Source organism: Ursus arctos, unplaced genomic scaffold (genome assembly GCF_023065955.2).
Source record: "Ursus arctos isolate Adak ecotype North America unplaced genomic scaffold, UrsArc2.0 scaffold_9, whole genome shotgun sequence".
NCBI classification, from domain to species: Eukaryota; Metazoa; Chordata; class Mammalia; order Carnivora; family Ursidae; genus Ursus; species Ursus arctos.
Window position 1 is genome coordinate 65,847,202 of NW_026623111.1, and position 18,182 is coordinate 65,865,383.

General features: G+C 43.8%; 1 protein-coding gene across 11 annotated transcripts in view; it reads right to left on the bottom strand.

The window, feature by feature from the left end:
* Positions 1 to 14,146: 14,146 nt before the first annotated feature.
* WDFY3 (WD repeat and FYVE domain containing 3) overlaps positions 14,147 to 18,182 on the bottom strand; it is a 265,960-nt gene continuing 261,924 nt past the window's right edge. For all 11 annotated transcript variants that reach the window (XM_057309806.1, XM_057309803.1, XM_057309811.1 and 8 more), the window contains one exon: positions 14,147 to 17,534. In XM_057309806.1, the coding sequence (XP_057165789.1) occupies positions 17,411 to 17,534 (124 nt within the window). In that variant the 3' untranslated portion in view covers positions 14,147 to 17,410. The remainder of the gene's footprint in view (positions 17,535 to 18,182) is intronic.

Genomic DNA, 18,182 nt, shown 5'->3' on the forward strand with positions numbered 1-18,182 from the left:
AGTGGCTGTGCAACCTGACATTCCTGCCGGCAGTGTACCTGGGTCCCAGTTTCTCTACACCCTCGCTGAAACCCAGCATGTCCGTTTTGGTTTTCTTGAGAGAGAGAGAGAGAGAGAATCTTAAGCAGGCTCCACGCCCCTTGCAGAGCCCACGCGGGGCTCAATGATCCGGGGCCCTGCACCGGGCCCTGAAATGATGACCTGAGCTGAAATCAAGATTGGACACTTATCCAACTGAGCCAGCCAGTTGCCCTGACGTGTCCATCTTTTTAATGAAAGCCATTTTAACTGGGGCACAGAGGTATCTCAGGATGGTTTGGGTTGCATTTCTCTATGGCTGCTGGTGCTAAGCATCTTTTCATGTGCTTATTTGGCATTTGTGTGTGTACCTTCATGAAATGTCCATTCATATCTTTGCCCATTTTTACATGGGATAGTTCTTCTTTGTATTGTGTTTCTTTGTATTGAGTTGTAAGAGATTACATCCTGGATGTAAAACCCTTATCGGATACATGACTTGCAATTATTTTCTCCCAGGCTGTGGTTTTTTTGTCTTTTCAGTTCCTTTTTTTTTTTCCCCTTCATTCTTAATACTTCTTTTTAAAGATTTTATTTATTTGAGAGAGAGACAGCTAGCGAGACAGGGAACACAAGTAGGGGGAGTGGGAGAGGAAGAAGCAGGCTCCCAGAGGAAGAGCCTGACATGGGGCTCGATCCCAGAACCCCGGGATCACGCCCTGAGCTGAAGGCAGACGCTTAATGACTGAGCCACCCAGGCGCCCCAATACTTCTTTTTAAAGCAGTTTAAAGTTCACAGTAAAACTGAGGGGAAGGTATAGACCTTTCCCATAAATCCTTTGCCCTGCACCCCCCTCCCATCTATCTGGGATAGCCTCCCTATTATTCACATCCCCAACCAGAGTCGTGCATGTGTTACACTGATAAACTTGCACTGACCCATCATAATCACCCAAGTACACAGTTTACATTAGGGTTCATTTTGGTGGTATAACTTCTTCGGATTTGGAAAAAAGTATGATGCTACATACCCATCATTGTGGTAGTATACAGAGTATTTTCACTGCCCTAAAAACTTCCGTGCTTCCGCTGTTCATTCCTCCCTGTACCCCGAACCCTTGGTCTTTTCGGGAATCATAGTTTTTCCTTTCCCAGGGTGTCCTACAGCAGGAATACAGTTGGAGCCTTTCAGACGGGCTTCTTTCACTTAGTAGCGTGCATTTAAGCTTCCTCCATGGCTTTTCATGGCTTGAGAGCGCATTTCTTAGCACTGAAAGATATTCCATTGCCTGGATGTACCACAGTTTATCCACTCACCAGCTGAAGGACATCTTGCTTGCTTCCGAGTTTTGGCAACTATGAATAAAGCTGCTGTAAACATCGGTGTGCTACAAACATCGGGTTTTGGGGCAGACCTTATTTTTCATCTCCCTTTGATAAATACCAGGAATTGTAGTTGCTGAATCACATGGTAAGAGTATGTTCAGTTTTGTAAAAAAGTGCTAGGCTGTCTTGCAACATGACCATACCATTCTGCATTCTTAAGCAGCACTGAATGAGAATTCCTATTTTGCACACGCGTGCCAGCACTTGGTGTCGTGGGTGTTCTGGAGTTGAGGCGTTCCGGTAGGTAGGCGTGGGGTTTTAACTTAATTTCCCCAATGGTGTGTGTCGTGCGGCATCTTTTTCTTTTTTTAAATAAGAAGTTTATTTAAACGACAAGACACTTGAAGGGAAAATGATCTAGGATTCATTTATTTTAGAGTAATTTATCCCTACTTAAAGACATTGCCCTACACGTAACAGCTGCAGACAAAAAAGTTATATAACATTGCCCTTGGTTCTACAGTGATCAATGAAAAACACTAATATTCTCCAATCAAACAGGGTATGCAAGGATTTTTATGTTCTTTTTTTGTTAAAGAGTGAGCACAAAGTAACTTACTGGACTATAAAGGTAAGAGCTGAGTGAGCATGCCACAAATGGACAGAAGGGGCATTTTCACAGAACCAGTATTTTTCCCCATCCCGTCTCCATCTGATGTTGATCCAAACATACCATTGGCCATTTTGTAACAAAAATGCAGTATGCAGGTGCACATACAGCTACTGTATAATAAAGGAATGGGAAGGAAAAAATGAAAGAATAGAGAAAGTTCTGCTGTAGTGGCCAGCATGTGGTGGGACCAGACTGCAGTTTTCTTTTTTTTTTTTTTTTTAAAGATTTTTATTTATTTATGTGACAGAGAGACAGCCAGCGAGAGAGGGAACACAGCAGGTGAGTGAGAGAGGAAGAAGCAGGCTCCCAGCAGGGGAGCCCGATGTGGGACTCGATCCCGGAACGCCGGGATCACGCCCTGAGCCGAAGGCAGACGCTTTAACGACTGCGCTACCCAGGCGCCCCCAGACTGCAGTTTTCTAACTGCGAGTGTCATCTTGGTCTGGAGGGGCAGAGCTCGGTGGTAATGCAGCAGGCTCCCTTCTCGGTCGATACCTCCCGTCTGCTGCTGGAACCGCCAACTCCGTCTTCATCCTCCCTCTCTGATGGTGCGGTGTGTCTATTTCACTGATTGGCTCAGGGAGTCGGAATCTGATCTGCCTCATTGACAAACCCTTTCAAAGGAGCAGCAGCCCAACTTGCTTCAGAAATCCACACATTTCTGATTCTGTATGAGAAATGAGCATATAGCTGTTTTCAGCTGCTGAAATCAATCTGAAAGATGAAAAATCCTTGGGCTTTTCATCGGCCACGGTGAGTGCCGGAGTCTCCCCAGCTGCCACTTCCCAGGGAGCTACCAGGTCCGCACCCAGCGAGCACGAGCAGCACAAGAAGCGGCAGGAGGAGGCAGCAGCCAAGCATCTTTTCATATGCTTGTTATCTGTGTACCTTCCCTGGTGAGATGCCTGTGAAGGTTTTCGGCCCATGTTTTTAATGGGGTTGTTTTCTTTCTTTTTTTTTTTTTGGTTTGTTTTTTTAAAGATTTTATTTGAGAGAGAGAAAGAACATGAGCAGAGGGGAGGGACAGAGAGGGAGAGGGAGCAGCAGACTCCCCACCGAGCAGGGAGCCCGATGTGGGGCTCGATCCCAGGACCCCGAGATCATGACCTGAGCTGAAGGCAGACGCTTAACTGACTGACGCTTAACCACTCAGGTGCCCCAGTTGTTTGTTTTCTTATTAAGAGTTCTTGTATATCTTGAATGACAGTCCTTCATCATGTGTCTTTTGCAAGTATTTTCTACCAGTCTGTAGCTTATCTTCTCATTCTCTTGACATTATCTTTTGTAGGACAGAAATCTTATTATTTTTTAAAAATATTTATTTATTTATTTTAGAGAGTGTGTGTGCAGGGGAGGGGAAGGGGGGGCAGAGGGAGAGAGAAACTTCAGCGGGCTCTGTGCTGAGCCCAGCTTGGGGCTTGATCTCACGATCCTGAGATCATGACCTGGGACCTGAGCTGAAACCAAGAGTCAGTTGCTCAAGTGACTGTGCCACCAAGGCACCCGCAGAAATTTTAATTTTAGTTGAGTCCAGCTTATCAATTCCTTCTTTCATGAACTGTGCCTTTTGATGCGGTACCTATGATGTAGTAACTATGAGGTAACAACGACTTAGATGTTGTCTCTGCCATACCCAAGGTTATCTAGGTTTTCTATGTTATATTCTAGTCTTATAGTTCTGCACTTTACATTTAGGTTTCTGAGCCATCTTGAGGTACGTTTTGTGAAAGGTGTAACATCTGTCTCTACATTTGTTTTCTTGCATGTGGATGTCCAGTTGTTCTACCACCCTTGTTCTCTTTGCTCCACTGTATAGCCTTTACTCCTCTGTCAAAATCAGTTGACTATACGTGCTCCTACTTCTGAGCTCTGTGTCTTGTTCCATTGATCTACACGTTTATTTTTTTTGCCACTACCACACTGTCTTGATTATTGTAGCTATAAGTCTTACTTACAGCTCACTATATGTAAGCTTATGACTTATAACTTACTATAAGTAAGTCTTCAAGTTGGGTAGTGTCAGTCTTCCAACTTTGTTCTCCTATGATACTGTGTTAGCTATTCTGGGTCTTTTGCCTCTCTATATAAACTTTAGAATCAGTTTATTGATATCCACAAAACAATCTTCTGGGATTTTAACTGGGATTGCACTGAGTCTATAGATCAATTTGGGAAGAACTGGTATTTTGACAGTATTGAGTCTTCCTATCCATGAACATGGAAAATCTCTCCACTTATTTAGTTCTTTGATTTTGTTCATCAGAATTTTGTAGGTTTCTTCACAGAGACCTTGTACATACTTTGTTAGATTTATACCTAAGCATTTCATTTTGGGGGATGCTCATGTAAATATAGCATTGTGGTTTTAATTTCAAGTTCCACTTGTTCATTGATGGTATATAGGAAAATGATTGACTTGTGTATATTATCCTTATATCCTGCAACCTTTCTAAACTTGCTTATTAGTTTCAGGAGGTTTTTTCCCAATTTCTTTTTGACTTTCTACATATGATCATGTCATTTGCCAACAAAGATAGTTTTATGCCTTTCCAGACTGTATATTTTTATTTTTCTTGTCTTATTGCATAAGTTGGAACTTCCAGTATGATTTGAAAAGGAGTGGTGAGTGGGAACATCCTTGCCTTATAACTGACTGATCTTAGTGGTAAAGCTCTTGAGTTTCTCACCATTGGGTATGATGTTAATTGTAGGTTTTTTTCATAGATAGTCTGTATCAAGTTGAGGACGTTCCCCTCTTTTCCTAGTTTATTGGGAGTTTTATCACGAATGGGTGTTGGAGTTTGTCAAGTTATATTTTCGCATCTATTGAGATTATCATATGAATTTTCACTTTTAGCCTATTGATGTGATGGCTTACATTAATTGATTTTCAAATGCTTAGCCAGCCTCATGTTGCATACTTGGGATAAGTATCACTTGGTTATGGTGTATAATTCCTTTTATACATTGTTGGATTTGATTTGCTAATATTTTTTTGAGAATTTTTGCATCTAATATTCATGACAGATAATGGTCTGCAGTTTTCTTGTAATGTCTTTGTCTGGTTTTGGTATTGGGGTAATGCTGACCTCATAGAATGAGTTAGAAAGTATCTGCATCTAATCTCCAAAAAAGACTGTAGAGAACGGATAGAATTTGTTTCTTAAATGTTTGGTAGAATTCACCAGTGAACCCATCTAAGCCTGGTGCTTTCTGTTTTGGAAGGTTATTAATTATTGGCTCAGTTTCTTTGATAGATATACGTCTATTCAGACAATTTGGCAATTTGCTTTGGCAAATAGTGTCTTTCATGGAATAGGTCCATTTCATCTAGGTTATCAAATTTGTGGACAGAGTTGTTCATAGTGTTCCTTTATTATTCTTTTAATTTCCATAGTATTTGTAGTGCTATCTTCTCTTTCTTTTCCGATATTAGTAATCTGTATCCTCCCTTCCTCTATCTCTCTTTTTGTAAATATCCTGGCTGGAGGCTTACTGATTTTATTGATCTTTCTAAATAACCAGCTTTTGGTTTCACTGATTTTCTGTATTTTGTTTTTCAATTACACTGACTTCTCCTCTAAATTTTATTTTTGCTTTTCTCCTTCTGCTTATTTCGGATTTAATTTTTCTTTTTCTGTTTTCTTAAACTGGAAATTAGGTAATTGATTTTCGATATTTTTTCTAATATATGCATTCAGTGGTATACATTTCCTTCTAAGAACTGTTTTCACTACATCTCACAAATTTTGGTATGTTGTGTTTTCATTTTCATTTAGCTCAAAATATCTTTAAATGTCTCTTCAGATTTCTTCTTTGGCTAATGTGTTATTTCAAAGTGTGGTACTTGACGTCCATGTATTTTGGGATTTTCCTGCTAATGGTTTCTAGTTTAATTCCTTAGTGGCCTGAGAGCAGACACTGTATGATTTCTAGTCTTTAAAAATTAAGATGTATTTTATGACCCAGAGTGTGGTCTGTCTTGGTGAGTGTTCCATGTGAGCTTGAGAAGCGTGCGCATTCTGCTGTTGTTGGCTGAAACAGTCTATAGATATCAGTTATACCCAGTTGATTGATGGGGTTGAGTTCAACTATATCCTAGCTGATTTTCTGCCTGCTAGATCTGTCCACTTTTGATAGTGTCATGTTGAAGTCTTCAACTATGATAGAATTTCAAGGAGAAATAGCTGAATGCACTACCAGTTTTTGCCTCACATAGTTTGATACTCAGTTGTTAGGTGCATGGCTTGATTTTTATTAATGGTGTCTTTGGAAGTTTGATGCCTTTTAATTTTGAAGGTATTTTATTAATCACTTTTGCCTATTGAGGATACTGTGGGCAATGTCAAGGTCAGCCAGGAGTATGTAGATAAGTGAGACCTTCTTCAGGTCTCCACTGTGCGTGGGCATAGCCTCATCCAAGAATATGCTTGACTCAAACACACAATTCCAGGCTTATGGGGCCATTAGCTCACCCCACTCACTCTCTGCTGGGATGGCCATTTCCACTGACAACTTCCCTGGGTTCAAGTTTCATCCACTGTTTCAAATCTAGTGAATCCTCTTGGACTGCTGGGGTCCTCATAGTTCTGTCAAGCTCTGACCAAACCTCCATGTCAACTAAGCTGGCCGGGGAATGGGAGTAGCCTGGGGAAAGAACTGCAAAGACTCCCACTGTGCACCAGTTGTTCAAGCATAGATGCCTCTCATATTGTTGTAGATCTTTCTTTGATTTCCAGAGCAGTGAAATAATTTTGTCCAGCTTTATAGATCCTTTCTGGGGAGAGGTTATGCTAGCCTCTCCCTCAGCCATAGCTGGAAATCCCACGCTGGCAATTCTATTTTAAAGCAGGAAGAGAAGAGATAGGTCTTGATTCAAATAGGACACCCTCAGCTGAGGAACAGTGACCAAGTGTACACGCTAATATTAAAAAAAACAAATAAAACCAGTGCCTACAGAACTTCTTATCAATTCTCAATGAGAGCCTTCAGATACACCCTCCTGCCCTCTAAAGAATTTCTGGGTTACTTGGGGAGACATTGTTGAAGGTGCTGTGACTGTGGTCTCTGCAGGAGGGGCCCTCGCCTGGCTGGATCTGGGGAGGGAATGAGGAGGAGAGGTGGCAGGAGAAACCCAAACAGGAGCAGAGACTCTGGCGCCTTCAGAGGCTGCTGGTGCAGGCTGCCTCCTACTTCCTAACCAGGTGCCTTTCTTGAAGGTATATTGGAAAGTGGCTTGTCTCGAAAAGAGACGTTCTAAGGAGGGCCTGTACGGGACAAGGAGAGGGAGTGCCGGTTGGTTGGTGCTGTTCCCTGAGAGGAGAAACTGACTGGATACACTGCTGGAGGGAATGTGAAATGGAACGATGGTTTTGGAGATCAGTCTGGTAGTCCCTCAGAATGTTACATGTAGAGTTACAGTATGATCCAGCAACTCCACCCAAGAGAAGCCAAATGCCCTTCCACACAAAAACCTGTACATAAATGTTTACAGCAGTGTTATTCCCAAATAGTGAAAAAGTGGAAACCACGTCAAGTGGTAAATGAGCAAAGTGTAATATGTCCATGCAGTGGACTTAGACTCAGCAATAAAAAGGAACGAAGTTCTGATCCATGCTACGATATGGATGAATCTCAAACATGTGTTAAGTGAAATAAAACACAGTCACTAAAGACCACATATTGCTTGCCTCCATTATACAAAATGTCGGAATAGGCAAATCTGTAGACAGGAAGTAATTTGTTGCTGCTAGGGGTAGGGGACAGGGAGGATGGGAAGTGACTGCTAATGGTATGGGGTTTCTTTTGGGGTGATATGCTCTCAAATCACATTGTGGTGATAGCTGCACAACTCTGTAAACATACTAAAACAAACTAACAGAGTCATACACTGTAAACTGATGAATTTTATAGTATGTTAATTACAGCTCAATCAAATGGTTTAAAAATCTGATTTAGGAACCTGTAATGATGGGATCTGCAGGGTAGGCTATTCTGGGCTTTGGGAGGATCAGAGAAGGGCCAGCTGGTTCCATAATGGGACCCGACAATGGGTCCCACCTCTCTGTGAACTGTCTGATGGGCAGCACTGAGGGGCGGGACCTGCGCTGGAATATTTAACACCCCCCCCCCCCCCAGTGAGGTGGGAGTAGGAGGAGAAGGGCTGGCTTTCTTCTCTGGTGTTGCTGCAGAGACCCTAAGGCTCCTACCCTGGGCTGGCAGGCAGCTGCTTCTCCCCATAGGGCGAGCGTGCCTTGTTCAAAGGTACCCTCGAGAGCTAAGGAGATTTGAACGTTTAAGATCAAACTCCAGTGAGAGTTTGAAACACAAGTGCTCGGGCATGTGGTCTATGAAAGCTCAAATTCAACACATGAAAGAGGATTTAAGACCTCCCCCAAAGCGGATTACATTAAGGCTGAAGCTCCCCAACATTCCGCTACGCACGATAAGCCCGTCACAGGACAGAGACGGCAGGATTCCCCTCACCGGAGGCCTCTACAGAAATCAGACCCATGAAGTGGAGGGTGGCATGGTGTCTGGCCGGCGCGGCGTGGGGGGGAACCGAGAGCTGCTGCTCGGCAGGCACAAGGCTTCAGTTATGCAGGGCGGTCAGGTCCAGGGCTCTGCTGTGCAACACCGGGCCCACGCTAGCAGGACGGGATCGCGCACTTCGTGCGCCAAGAGGGTAGAACTCGGGTTAAGAGTCTTCCTACAGTAATAAAAACAAAAGCTAAACATTAAAGATTGGTAAAGGTTGGTCGTCTGCCTCGAATTCTCTCACTCAACAAATCCGCCAGCAGCTACCCTCCCCGCCGGGGACAGGCGCGAGCCGGGCGGGCGCCAACGTCTGGCTCCGCGGAGCTGCGCTGCCCGGGAGCCGCCGCCCCCACGGCGTGGCCGGTGGGCCAGACTGCGGGACGTGCCACGGGCAAGAACAACGCGGACGAGGGCCACCGTGGAAAAGCGAGGGGCCGGCCAACTGCGCCAGTGCAGGCTGGTCGGAAGAGGCCCCTCGTAAGGTCACTTGAAGACTAGAAGGGGGTGAGGCGGGAGGAGGGGCGCAGCGGGGTCAGGCCGCTCCTGCCCGGACTGGAGCGCGACGGGCCGCTGCGGCTCCTCGGCTGGGAGGCACAGAGGCGGGCGACGGCGGAAGCAGCCGGCCCCCCACCTGACGGAGGGGCCGGGGTCAAGGAGAACGCACGCGCACTGCGTCTCAGGGAACTTAAGCCTCGGCCGGAGTGACCGTACTGCAGAGGCGGAGCACATCAGTGGGTGACGCCGGTACGGAACGAAGGCACGCGGGCCAGCGGGCAGACACGGGCTGCCAAAGACCAAAACCCGGCCTGGAGGGAACACAATCCCGGTAGAGAGAACGTTCTGGTAGGGCTTTGTAGTATATGTAACTTAGAAGAGCATGAATTCAATTCATATCGAAGATGAGGTGACAAATGAGCAGGGTGATACGAAGACCGCAGAGCTAAGAAGACAACTGTGAAGAGAGTGTCTTTCTTACTGAATTAGAAACTGAGAATAGACTTGCTGAAAACTGAGTTACAGAAACCTACATGAAAGCACGCCTTTTGTTTACGGCTAGAAAGGTCCTGAAGAGGGTACTCGTGTCGTTTACGATCATCCTCGAGGCCCAGTGGTAGAGGTACCAGCAGGAACACGAAAACCGCCTTTGGAGACGGCAAAATACGTCCGCATGGGCGGACCCACATCCGAGCCAGACACGGACCTGATACCATGTTTTCACAGATCTGTTTCTTCCTTTTGGCAGAATCAGCCCGCAGAGCCCGACGGGATGATCCTTAACTTTGCAAAAACTCCTTAGGCTGAACTTCGCTCTAGGGTTTGTTTCTAATGAGGTTACAAGAGTGGCTCCCTTTTGTGGCTGGAAATAGCACTTGGGGGCGCCTGGGTGGCTCAGTCGGTTAAGCGTCTGCCTTGACTCAGGTCATGATCCCAGGGTTTGAGCCAGGGATTGAGCCCCACGTCAGGCTCCTGGGCAGTGGGGCATCTGCTTTCCCCTCTCCCTCTGCCCTTTCTCCCACCACCCCAGCTCATTCTCTCTCTCTCTCAAATAAATCTTAAAACAAAAGAAAGAAGAAATAGCACTTAGGGTATAGCTTTGGTTTGAAATTTAAAGTGGTGCTTGAGGACAAGTTAATGAATAACTTGTTTGTCCTTAAATAACTGTCCTCTGCTCTGGAATGCAGCCTGCACCTTTCCTTCGTAGAGCTGGAAGTGTGACAGCGGAAGGCCAAGGCTGAAGTTCTAGTGTTTTATTTTCTCAATAAAGTAAGGCATGATTATGCATGGATGATACTGAAAAAAAAAAAAAATCCTAAGCACATTTTCACTGCAGTCACCAGCATCAAACAAAAAAACAAAAAAGGAAAAGGCAAACCGGGAACCGTTGGTAAAGAGCTTCGGCCTGGGAGTCAGAGCTGAGGGGTGGAGCTGAGAGGAAACTCAGCACCGGCGCAGCTCTGGGACCAGCAAAGCCCTCTCTGAATCCCTTTCCTCCAGCGTTAAATGAGGGTCTGGACAGCTGATTTCTCAGGCCGCTTCCCACACCTACCGTTCTGCCTGTTGTGTGTCTAAAGGAAGAGTTACCACCTGCCAGGCTCTCTTTAGGCTTTTACAAATGTTTCAACGCATTCCTTTCATGTTCCTATTTCCACCCGGACACGATATACTGAGAACACACGTCTCAGGCGCTACCTGTCCCCTATCTATGTAACCTGATTTCATTCTTGTAACAGTTCTCTGGGGGCAGGTGTCATAATACAAAACTTACATGTGAGGAGACTCAAATGCAGAGAGTGAGCCCAATTTCACAGTACGAGGTGGAACGGGAGCTGAACCCCCGGACCGACTGCCACCAGGCTCCTCACCAGTGTATTACACCCGGTAGAACCGTCCCCAGCATGAAGATTTTTTTTTTTTTTGACACAGCAAGCGAGAGAGAGCGCACAAGTAGGGGGAGCAGCAGAGGCAGAGGGAGAAGCAAGCTCCCTGCTAAGCAGGGAGCCCAACGCGGGGCTCGATCCCAGGACCCTAGGATCATGACCCGAGCCAAAGGCAGATGCTTAATAACTGAGCCACCCAGGTGCCCCTGAAAATATTACTTAAGCTTTTTTTTTTTTTACTTGATCAAAATTTGAAAGTCTTGGCTAAAAGAACTAACATGACACTAGAAACTCCAATGCTTCAGAGATAACACTCTTGGTCTCTGCGCTCCTTTGAGCGGAGGTGGTATTCCGACGGCTGGTGTGGCCGCCCACGGCGGGCGGACGGCAGGTGGGGCCTGGTCTTGCACTGGGCAGGTTTCAGTGGGAGCCCCGTTGGAAGCCCCAGGCCTACGATAAGGAACACTGTTCTCAAGTGAGGACTGCACGCAACATGCTTCTTGACAATTTGGGTTCCTTGGACTAAAGCTTCTGCAAGTCAGGTTCACAGAGCCCTGGGAGTTCTGAGTGCCTTTTGTGGAGTCTGCAAGATTAGACTGCTTTCGTAATAATACTAAAAATGTGATTTGCACTGATACTTGTACTGAATGAGGTGCAGAAGCAATGGTGGGTAGAACTGCCGGAGTCCACACACACATCAAGCCAGGGGCGCCAAACTGCTGGTTAGGACCACGGTATTCTTTATCTCCAGCACTTGCTATAAAGGAAAAAAAGTGCCGTTTCACTTAAGAATGTCCTTAGAGAAGCAGTAAAAATTGCTACTTTTATTAAATCTTGAAATTTAAGTTGTGTGACGCAAACTGAGAAGCTCCCATAAGGCACCCCAGCCTGAAGTACAACGTCGGTCTTGAAGAAAAGCGCCGTGGTCACCGGGTTGTGAGCTGAACTAGCTGCTTTTCTCACCGCTCACCAGGTTTACTTAAAAGTACTGACAAATTGTGGTTCTTGGGCAGAGACGTTCTTGAAATTAACAAAGTGAGCCTGTTGCTTCAAAGGAGACATTCAAAGTATATACTGCTAATGAAAAATTATAGGTTTTAAGCAAAAATTCTACTAGAAAACTCATATCCATCACTGTTTGGCTCAGAATTTCCCAAGACAGCTGGTGATACTTTGATGTTCCACTGGATTACGAAAATATCTATTTTGTAGTGAAATAGTCAACACGTGGACTTTCTCTACACACGTCAGCTGGAGCACTGGTGTAGTTCACTACCACATCACTGACCCGATATTGTCTAAATGACCAGTGCAGGCTGTAAGTCACGCACGGGTGAACGTGGATTCACAGAGCAAGACAGACCGAAAGTTCACTGATGTAGTTCTAGATGCCATACGGTAACCAAAATTTAAGAAACAAACTATTATCTTTAAAAAACAATAATCTGGGCAGGCTATTAATATATCCTTCCCCCCCTTTCCAACCACATACCTGTGTGAGGCTGGATTTTCCTCATATGCTTCGACCAAAGTGAAGTACCCAAGATGGAGTGTAGAAGCAGATAGGAGAATCCACCTGTGTTCGATTAAGCCAGACATTAAAGAGATTTGCAAAATTGCAGAACAATTCCACTCTTCACTAAATTGTTGTTTTTGGTTTTTTTGGCTTGGACGATTTTTCCCCGTGGAAATATATAATTGATCTTAATATATAATGGTTTTATCATTGTTATTTTTCAATGAATTAACATTTTTAAAATCTGTTTTGATTTCTAATACAATGATTATTGATAGACGCAAACCACATAAACAGCAAGTGTAGGGGTCCTTGATAGTTTTTAAGGGCCAAAAGGTCCTAAAACCAAGAAGCCGAGGAAGCGCGGTCTTAACCCCCTCCCTGCTCCCGGGCAACCGCGGACACAGGAAAACCTGACGCACTGAGCTGCTTCAAGAGGGACATCTCAAGTTCACAAGCAGGGAGCGGCTGCAGCCTCAGGCTCTCAGCTCCTACTGCGGGGCTCTCCAAAACACCATGCTGGCTCTCAGTGTGGAGCTTGGCTTGCTGCCATTCTAGCAAAAGTCAAAAGGAACAGTAAATAAAAAAGAACTTAGCGACGTGTGGGGAAAATGAGAATAGCGGTAAGGAGACTAAGCCAATGCTATACCAATTCTGCTGGCCTGCTTCTTCTCTGATGCTTCAAAGGGGCTAAGATGCGGGGTGCACGTGTCCTTTTATCGGAGAGAAGCAAATGGCCGAAAAGGGACTTGGTGATCGTTTGCATGTGTGCCCTTTAAATCCTAAAAGAACTTCAGCAATGCCCATCCTGGACTACAGAGCTTCTGGAGGTGACTAGAAACCGGAGTAGTACTGCACTAGAGGAATGGGATTGACCCTGTTTTCTCTTACCATTGACTTTGTTGTTGAAGAAATGGCTGTTTGCTCTTAGAAGTTCTTGGCATTCCTTCATCTTTGCCTCTAAAGGGAGTTGCACTGAGGTGGGATTTGTAACAAGCACAATATTCTCAAATGTGGGACTCAGCCGTTCAAGCTTACATGGGACTGGGATTTTGTTAGCATCTTTAGAAAGAGGAAAATTAGAGTTGCCAAAGCAGCTTAAATAAATATAAAAAGTGTTTTCTATACTCAGAAGGCAGTTTTAAAACTAAATAGGCTAGAAACATTAAGAATGGATTTGCGAGTTCTTAACTCTCAGCCTGAAGACTGAAATGGAAAGACCAGCTTATGACAGTAGGTGCCGTGCTTCCAGGAAAAGGGCAGGATACCAGAATATTCCTGATGTGAATATGGCAGGGGTAGGAGACAGACGATTTACTGTTGCTTACTTTTCACAATGTGATGGACAGAGAATGAGGCTCAGTGAAAAAGAGCAGAAACCACACGACGCAGGCTTTGTCCGTGGGTCCATTCGCGTCTGCAGGTGATCTCCTGAAGTCAGCTGTCTCTCCCTGCGGCCGTCCACACACACTCATCAGCCCCAGGAGGCCAGCACCATTGTGAAGCTCAAGGCAGACAGCATTGAAAGATGGATCGAACTAGAGCTTGAGCCAGACCCTAACAGCCAACATTTCTGCAAGCAGGAGCTTCTGAAAGAGACATTCACAACTTGAAAAGAACTACACAGAGTTTAGGGAAGTATCTGCCTTCTGTGTTGTTTTGTTTCTCTTTCCCTGAATAAACTGGCTTAAAAACAACTTTTTTTCTTTGGGTGGTAAATAGTAGGTATTTATTTGAAATGAAAAAAAAAAGTACCTGGACTATTGCATTTAATCATGTATTGTAATTGTGTTACTCTACCTTTTTGCATCAGAGACAGATATACAATGAACATTCAGTTATCACAGATTGCACACTAGATAGTAATTCTTCAGGCCTTTTACATAACCACCAAAGAACAGATATGGATTCTGCAGTATAGTACAAACGTCCACAATCAATCCAGTCTTAGCCAGTATCTTCAATTTACTTCTGCTGCTGTACAAATAATTGGCCATTACTAGGGCTTACAAGTTAATAACAGGACAAAAAAATATACATTGCACTGACACAAAAAGTCAGCTGTGTTAATAGTCATGCAACAAGTAACCAAACTTGCTGAAATTAAAAATACTTTCTAAAAACAGTTTTAACGGCATAAATATTTTATACACAGTTCATTTACCAAAACAAAATGTATTTAAATGATACAAAGCAAAAAATAAGTTTCTACCAACTTTATACATAAGAAAGTGCAAAATAACTTATCTAGAGTGTTTTGCTATTATCCAGACGGATGGCTGCTATGGGCAGCTATTTTCCTCTTCCGAAGCGTGACGTTACGGTTGCACGCTACACACAAATGTTAGCATAGATGGACGGATGAACAAATGAAGTACACGGATCAGGCAGGAGCCCTGTGAGGTACTCTCAGAGAAGGAACACGGACCACACGAAGTGGGTGCACATGCTGAGAACAGATGTTGGTAAACAAATGTACACGAAACACAGAAAGACATCCAGAGAAACAATTAGTTTATGTATGTGAGTGTACTTGCATGTGTGAGTGATTTGTGATTTCTGCATCAGAAAGCAAAAAGAAAAGAAACCCCACCGAATAAAACAGTTGCCCACAGCACCAGCTGCCAGAGGAAATACTATCATGAGGGTTTTGGTTTCCACCTTCTAGTTACGGAAGTTGTGTCGGAAAGTTTAAAAGTGTTCATCCCATATGACTTCGTATTACACAGAGGAATAACCTTCAAGTAACTACATACACACATTCATATATTCAAGTCTTTAAAGAAGACCTCTGCCATTGGGTTTGGGGTAAACATGGTTCATAGACACAAGGAGGACGCTTCTTTTAAAAAGTGTAGAATAACACTGCTACAACTCATCTGTAGGGCCGGACAGGGGCAAAGCCCACGATTATGTGATAGCACAATTCCTACCACTGTTGAACATCCAGCATTATTTATTAGAATTGAAGTAAGATGGTGGGTGGGGGGGGGCATGGGGAGGAGTTAAGACACAGAAAGGAAAACAGAACACAACTTTTCTTCAAGTTAAAGTATTAATGCCAATAATCCTTTTATTAACAAGTGTATCTGAACTTTTAGAAATGGAAGTGTGTTAATCAATTTTGATATGTAATCATAAATAGACTGTAGGCTCAAACCTCGGTAAATAAAGGGTTAAATTTAGTAAGCATAAGGCACTAAAGCAGCCTTTATATTTTCTCTTGGAGACCTAGTTATCAGGAAGAACAAATTTGTTCTTAAGCTGGTTTCAGCCCATTAGGTACAAGATTACTATTGTACCAATGCCTATTTTTGAATGCATGTGCATATATGTGCATTTTAGTGCATAAGTGTGCCTGTCACCAGGGCCTAAAGATGGAAAGTTGGGAAAGCCAAAGCCACTGTCCTTTGTTCGATACCTCCACGAGGCTGTGAAGGCCTGTCCTTCCTTGCTTGGGCCATAAATAATTCTACATTTTTTCAAATCACAGGGCTTTTAGAATTGTTCATAATATTATCACTAAATATCTGAAAATGTTAAAATCTAGATTAATTGTTTCATTTGTTTTTTATATATATGTGTATATATATATATATATATATGTACATAACACACATTTTAAAAAATCCCACCACCAAAGCCTTTTTTCTGTAAACTAAACTTCTCTCTTAAGCCCCAACCAGCTTTAGCCTCCCTGGATTTGTGTGTTCTGTATCCAACTAGTAGAACAAATTAAATAACTAAATATTAAAATACTGTAATTATATTCATAGCAAAAACAAAAAAATAGACATTGATACAGTATAAATCTCACTGTGTTCAGGTAGATGGCATTAAATGGTAAAGGTTAATTATAAGCAGTTCTGACATGATCCAGGTTTACAAGGTTTATATGTTAATTCTGTACACTTTTTTCATTTTTTACCCTTTTTTGAAAATAAGCTGTAGTAGAACATTGGTGTCACCAAAGACACACCCTTATTATGTTCTATGCAAGAGAAGCTAATGTGGGCTACATGCAAATATATTTCCATTAGTTGAGGCTGTCTCCTGCACTGCATCGATCACCTGACCATCTCCGTGCAGCGCTCGGAAGGGACGCTATGGCCACATGGCAGTCCAGATAGGAGTTTACAAGGGGCCTTAGGACACTGGAACAACACTGAGGTGGCACGTAGCCAGCTGCAAGATGCCCAGGTATTCCCAAGGTATCTTATGGCAGGACTCTCAGTCTCCCACACTGTTTCCTAAAGAAGGTCCGCATTGTTTTGGTTACTAGCCTAGTTTAAGTGGAGATACTGTGGGCAACTTGAAAGAAAGGACATCGGGCACACAGGCTGGGCTGGAAAGGGGAGAGAAAAGACCACAGATAATGTCTTTGAGGATTTAAAAAACATATTTATAATTAATTTGTGAGAGATGTCAGACAAACCATTAAGTAGTTCACTGAGTTAGTGGTTTAGTTTGAAGTCTCATGTTACAGACAGTTAAGTCCTTATTTAGAAAAAAAGGCCTTTATACCTATTTACAATATACACAGTTACTTGCAAAGAAGTCAGATTTACAACCATTTTCTAAAAGCCTTTTTTTTTTGTTGGTGGTGGTTTTTCCAAATAAGGATGAGTAGATCTATAAAAATGAGACGCAAGAAAAGACAGTTAGTAAGTGAGGATTTTCTCTTGGAGACAGCTACTGGTAACAGGGAGAATGGGATACTGGAAAAGTCGCTCCTAGGAACCACCTCCTGTTCTTCTTGTGCTGTCCCCCGAACAGTGTCCGCCCCACTGCTGCACTCTGCACCCGCTTATTCACTGATCCCACTGAATTCGACGCTTCAAACACGTGGTATGAAGAGAGGCGTAAACGGAGACTGCTTCGACGCCTTCGAGCTGTGAGCCGGGAGCGGGGAATCGGGAAGGGGGGTTACAGACCGCGATCGGCAACCAGCTTGTCAAATCCTCAGCAATTCCGAGGACCATCCTCCGAACCCCTCTCGTGCTGTAGGTTGTAGTAACAGTTCTGACACACGCGCACTGGCGATGAGATTTTCAAGCGTTTGATTTCGGACTGAAACCGACTGCACCTAAAGGAAAGGCAAAATCAAGTAGTTACAGGTCCTCTCCACGTTTCATCACTGGGCTGAGAAACACAAACATAAAAGCTGAACAGAAAGCCGGCACCATAATGCCCAAGACCAGAAGTATGACGCCAGAAGAATGCCAAGGACGCACTGGTTTGCGGCGTGCGGTTCACCCGTGACCAAACACAATACCATATTATTTGTTTCGGTCTATGAAGAAAAGTAATATTAAACCAAGGCAAGCTATCTGTGTGACTGAAGAGATTTTTCTTTTTTTTTTTTTTTTAAAGGCAAGATTTTCCTTCGGGATGATGCCAAAGGGTCTGAACAGCTGTGAGGCCATTCTTCCCCGTGCGGGACGGGCTCTCGTACCCTGTAAACCCGGGAGGGATGCCAACGTCTTCACTTGGAGCTTAATTTTTTTCTCTTGGCAGAAGATATACTGATCATTTTAAAAGACTATCAAGTTCCTCTGGGCTTTGAAGCCCTGTTTGATCTACCCCTCGGTGATTTCTTGAACAGTAGTTTGGCTTTTCTGTCTGGTCCAAAAGTTCTCATTTTCTGTTTATCTTGATAGAACTCCCTGAAATAGACTCTACTTCAGAGGTGTTCAAATTCTTTAAAAAGTATTCCTCTTCCTGGAATAAAGCA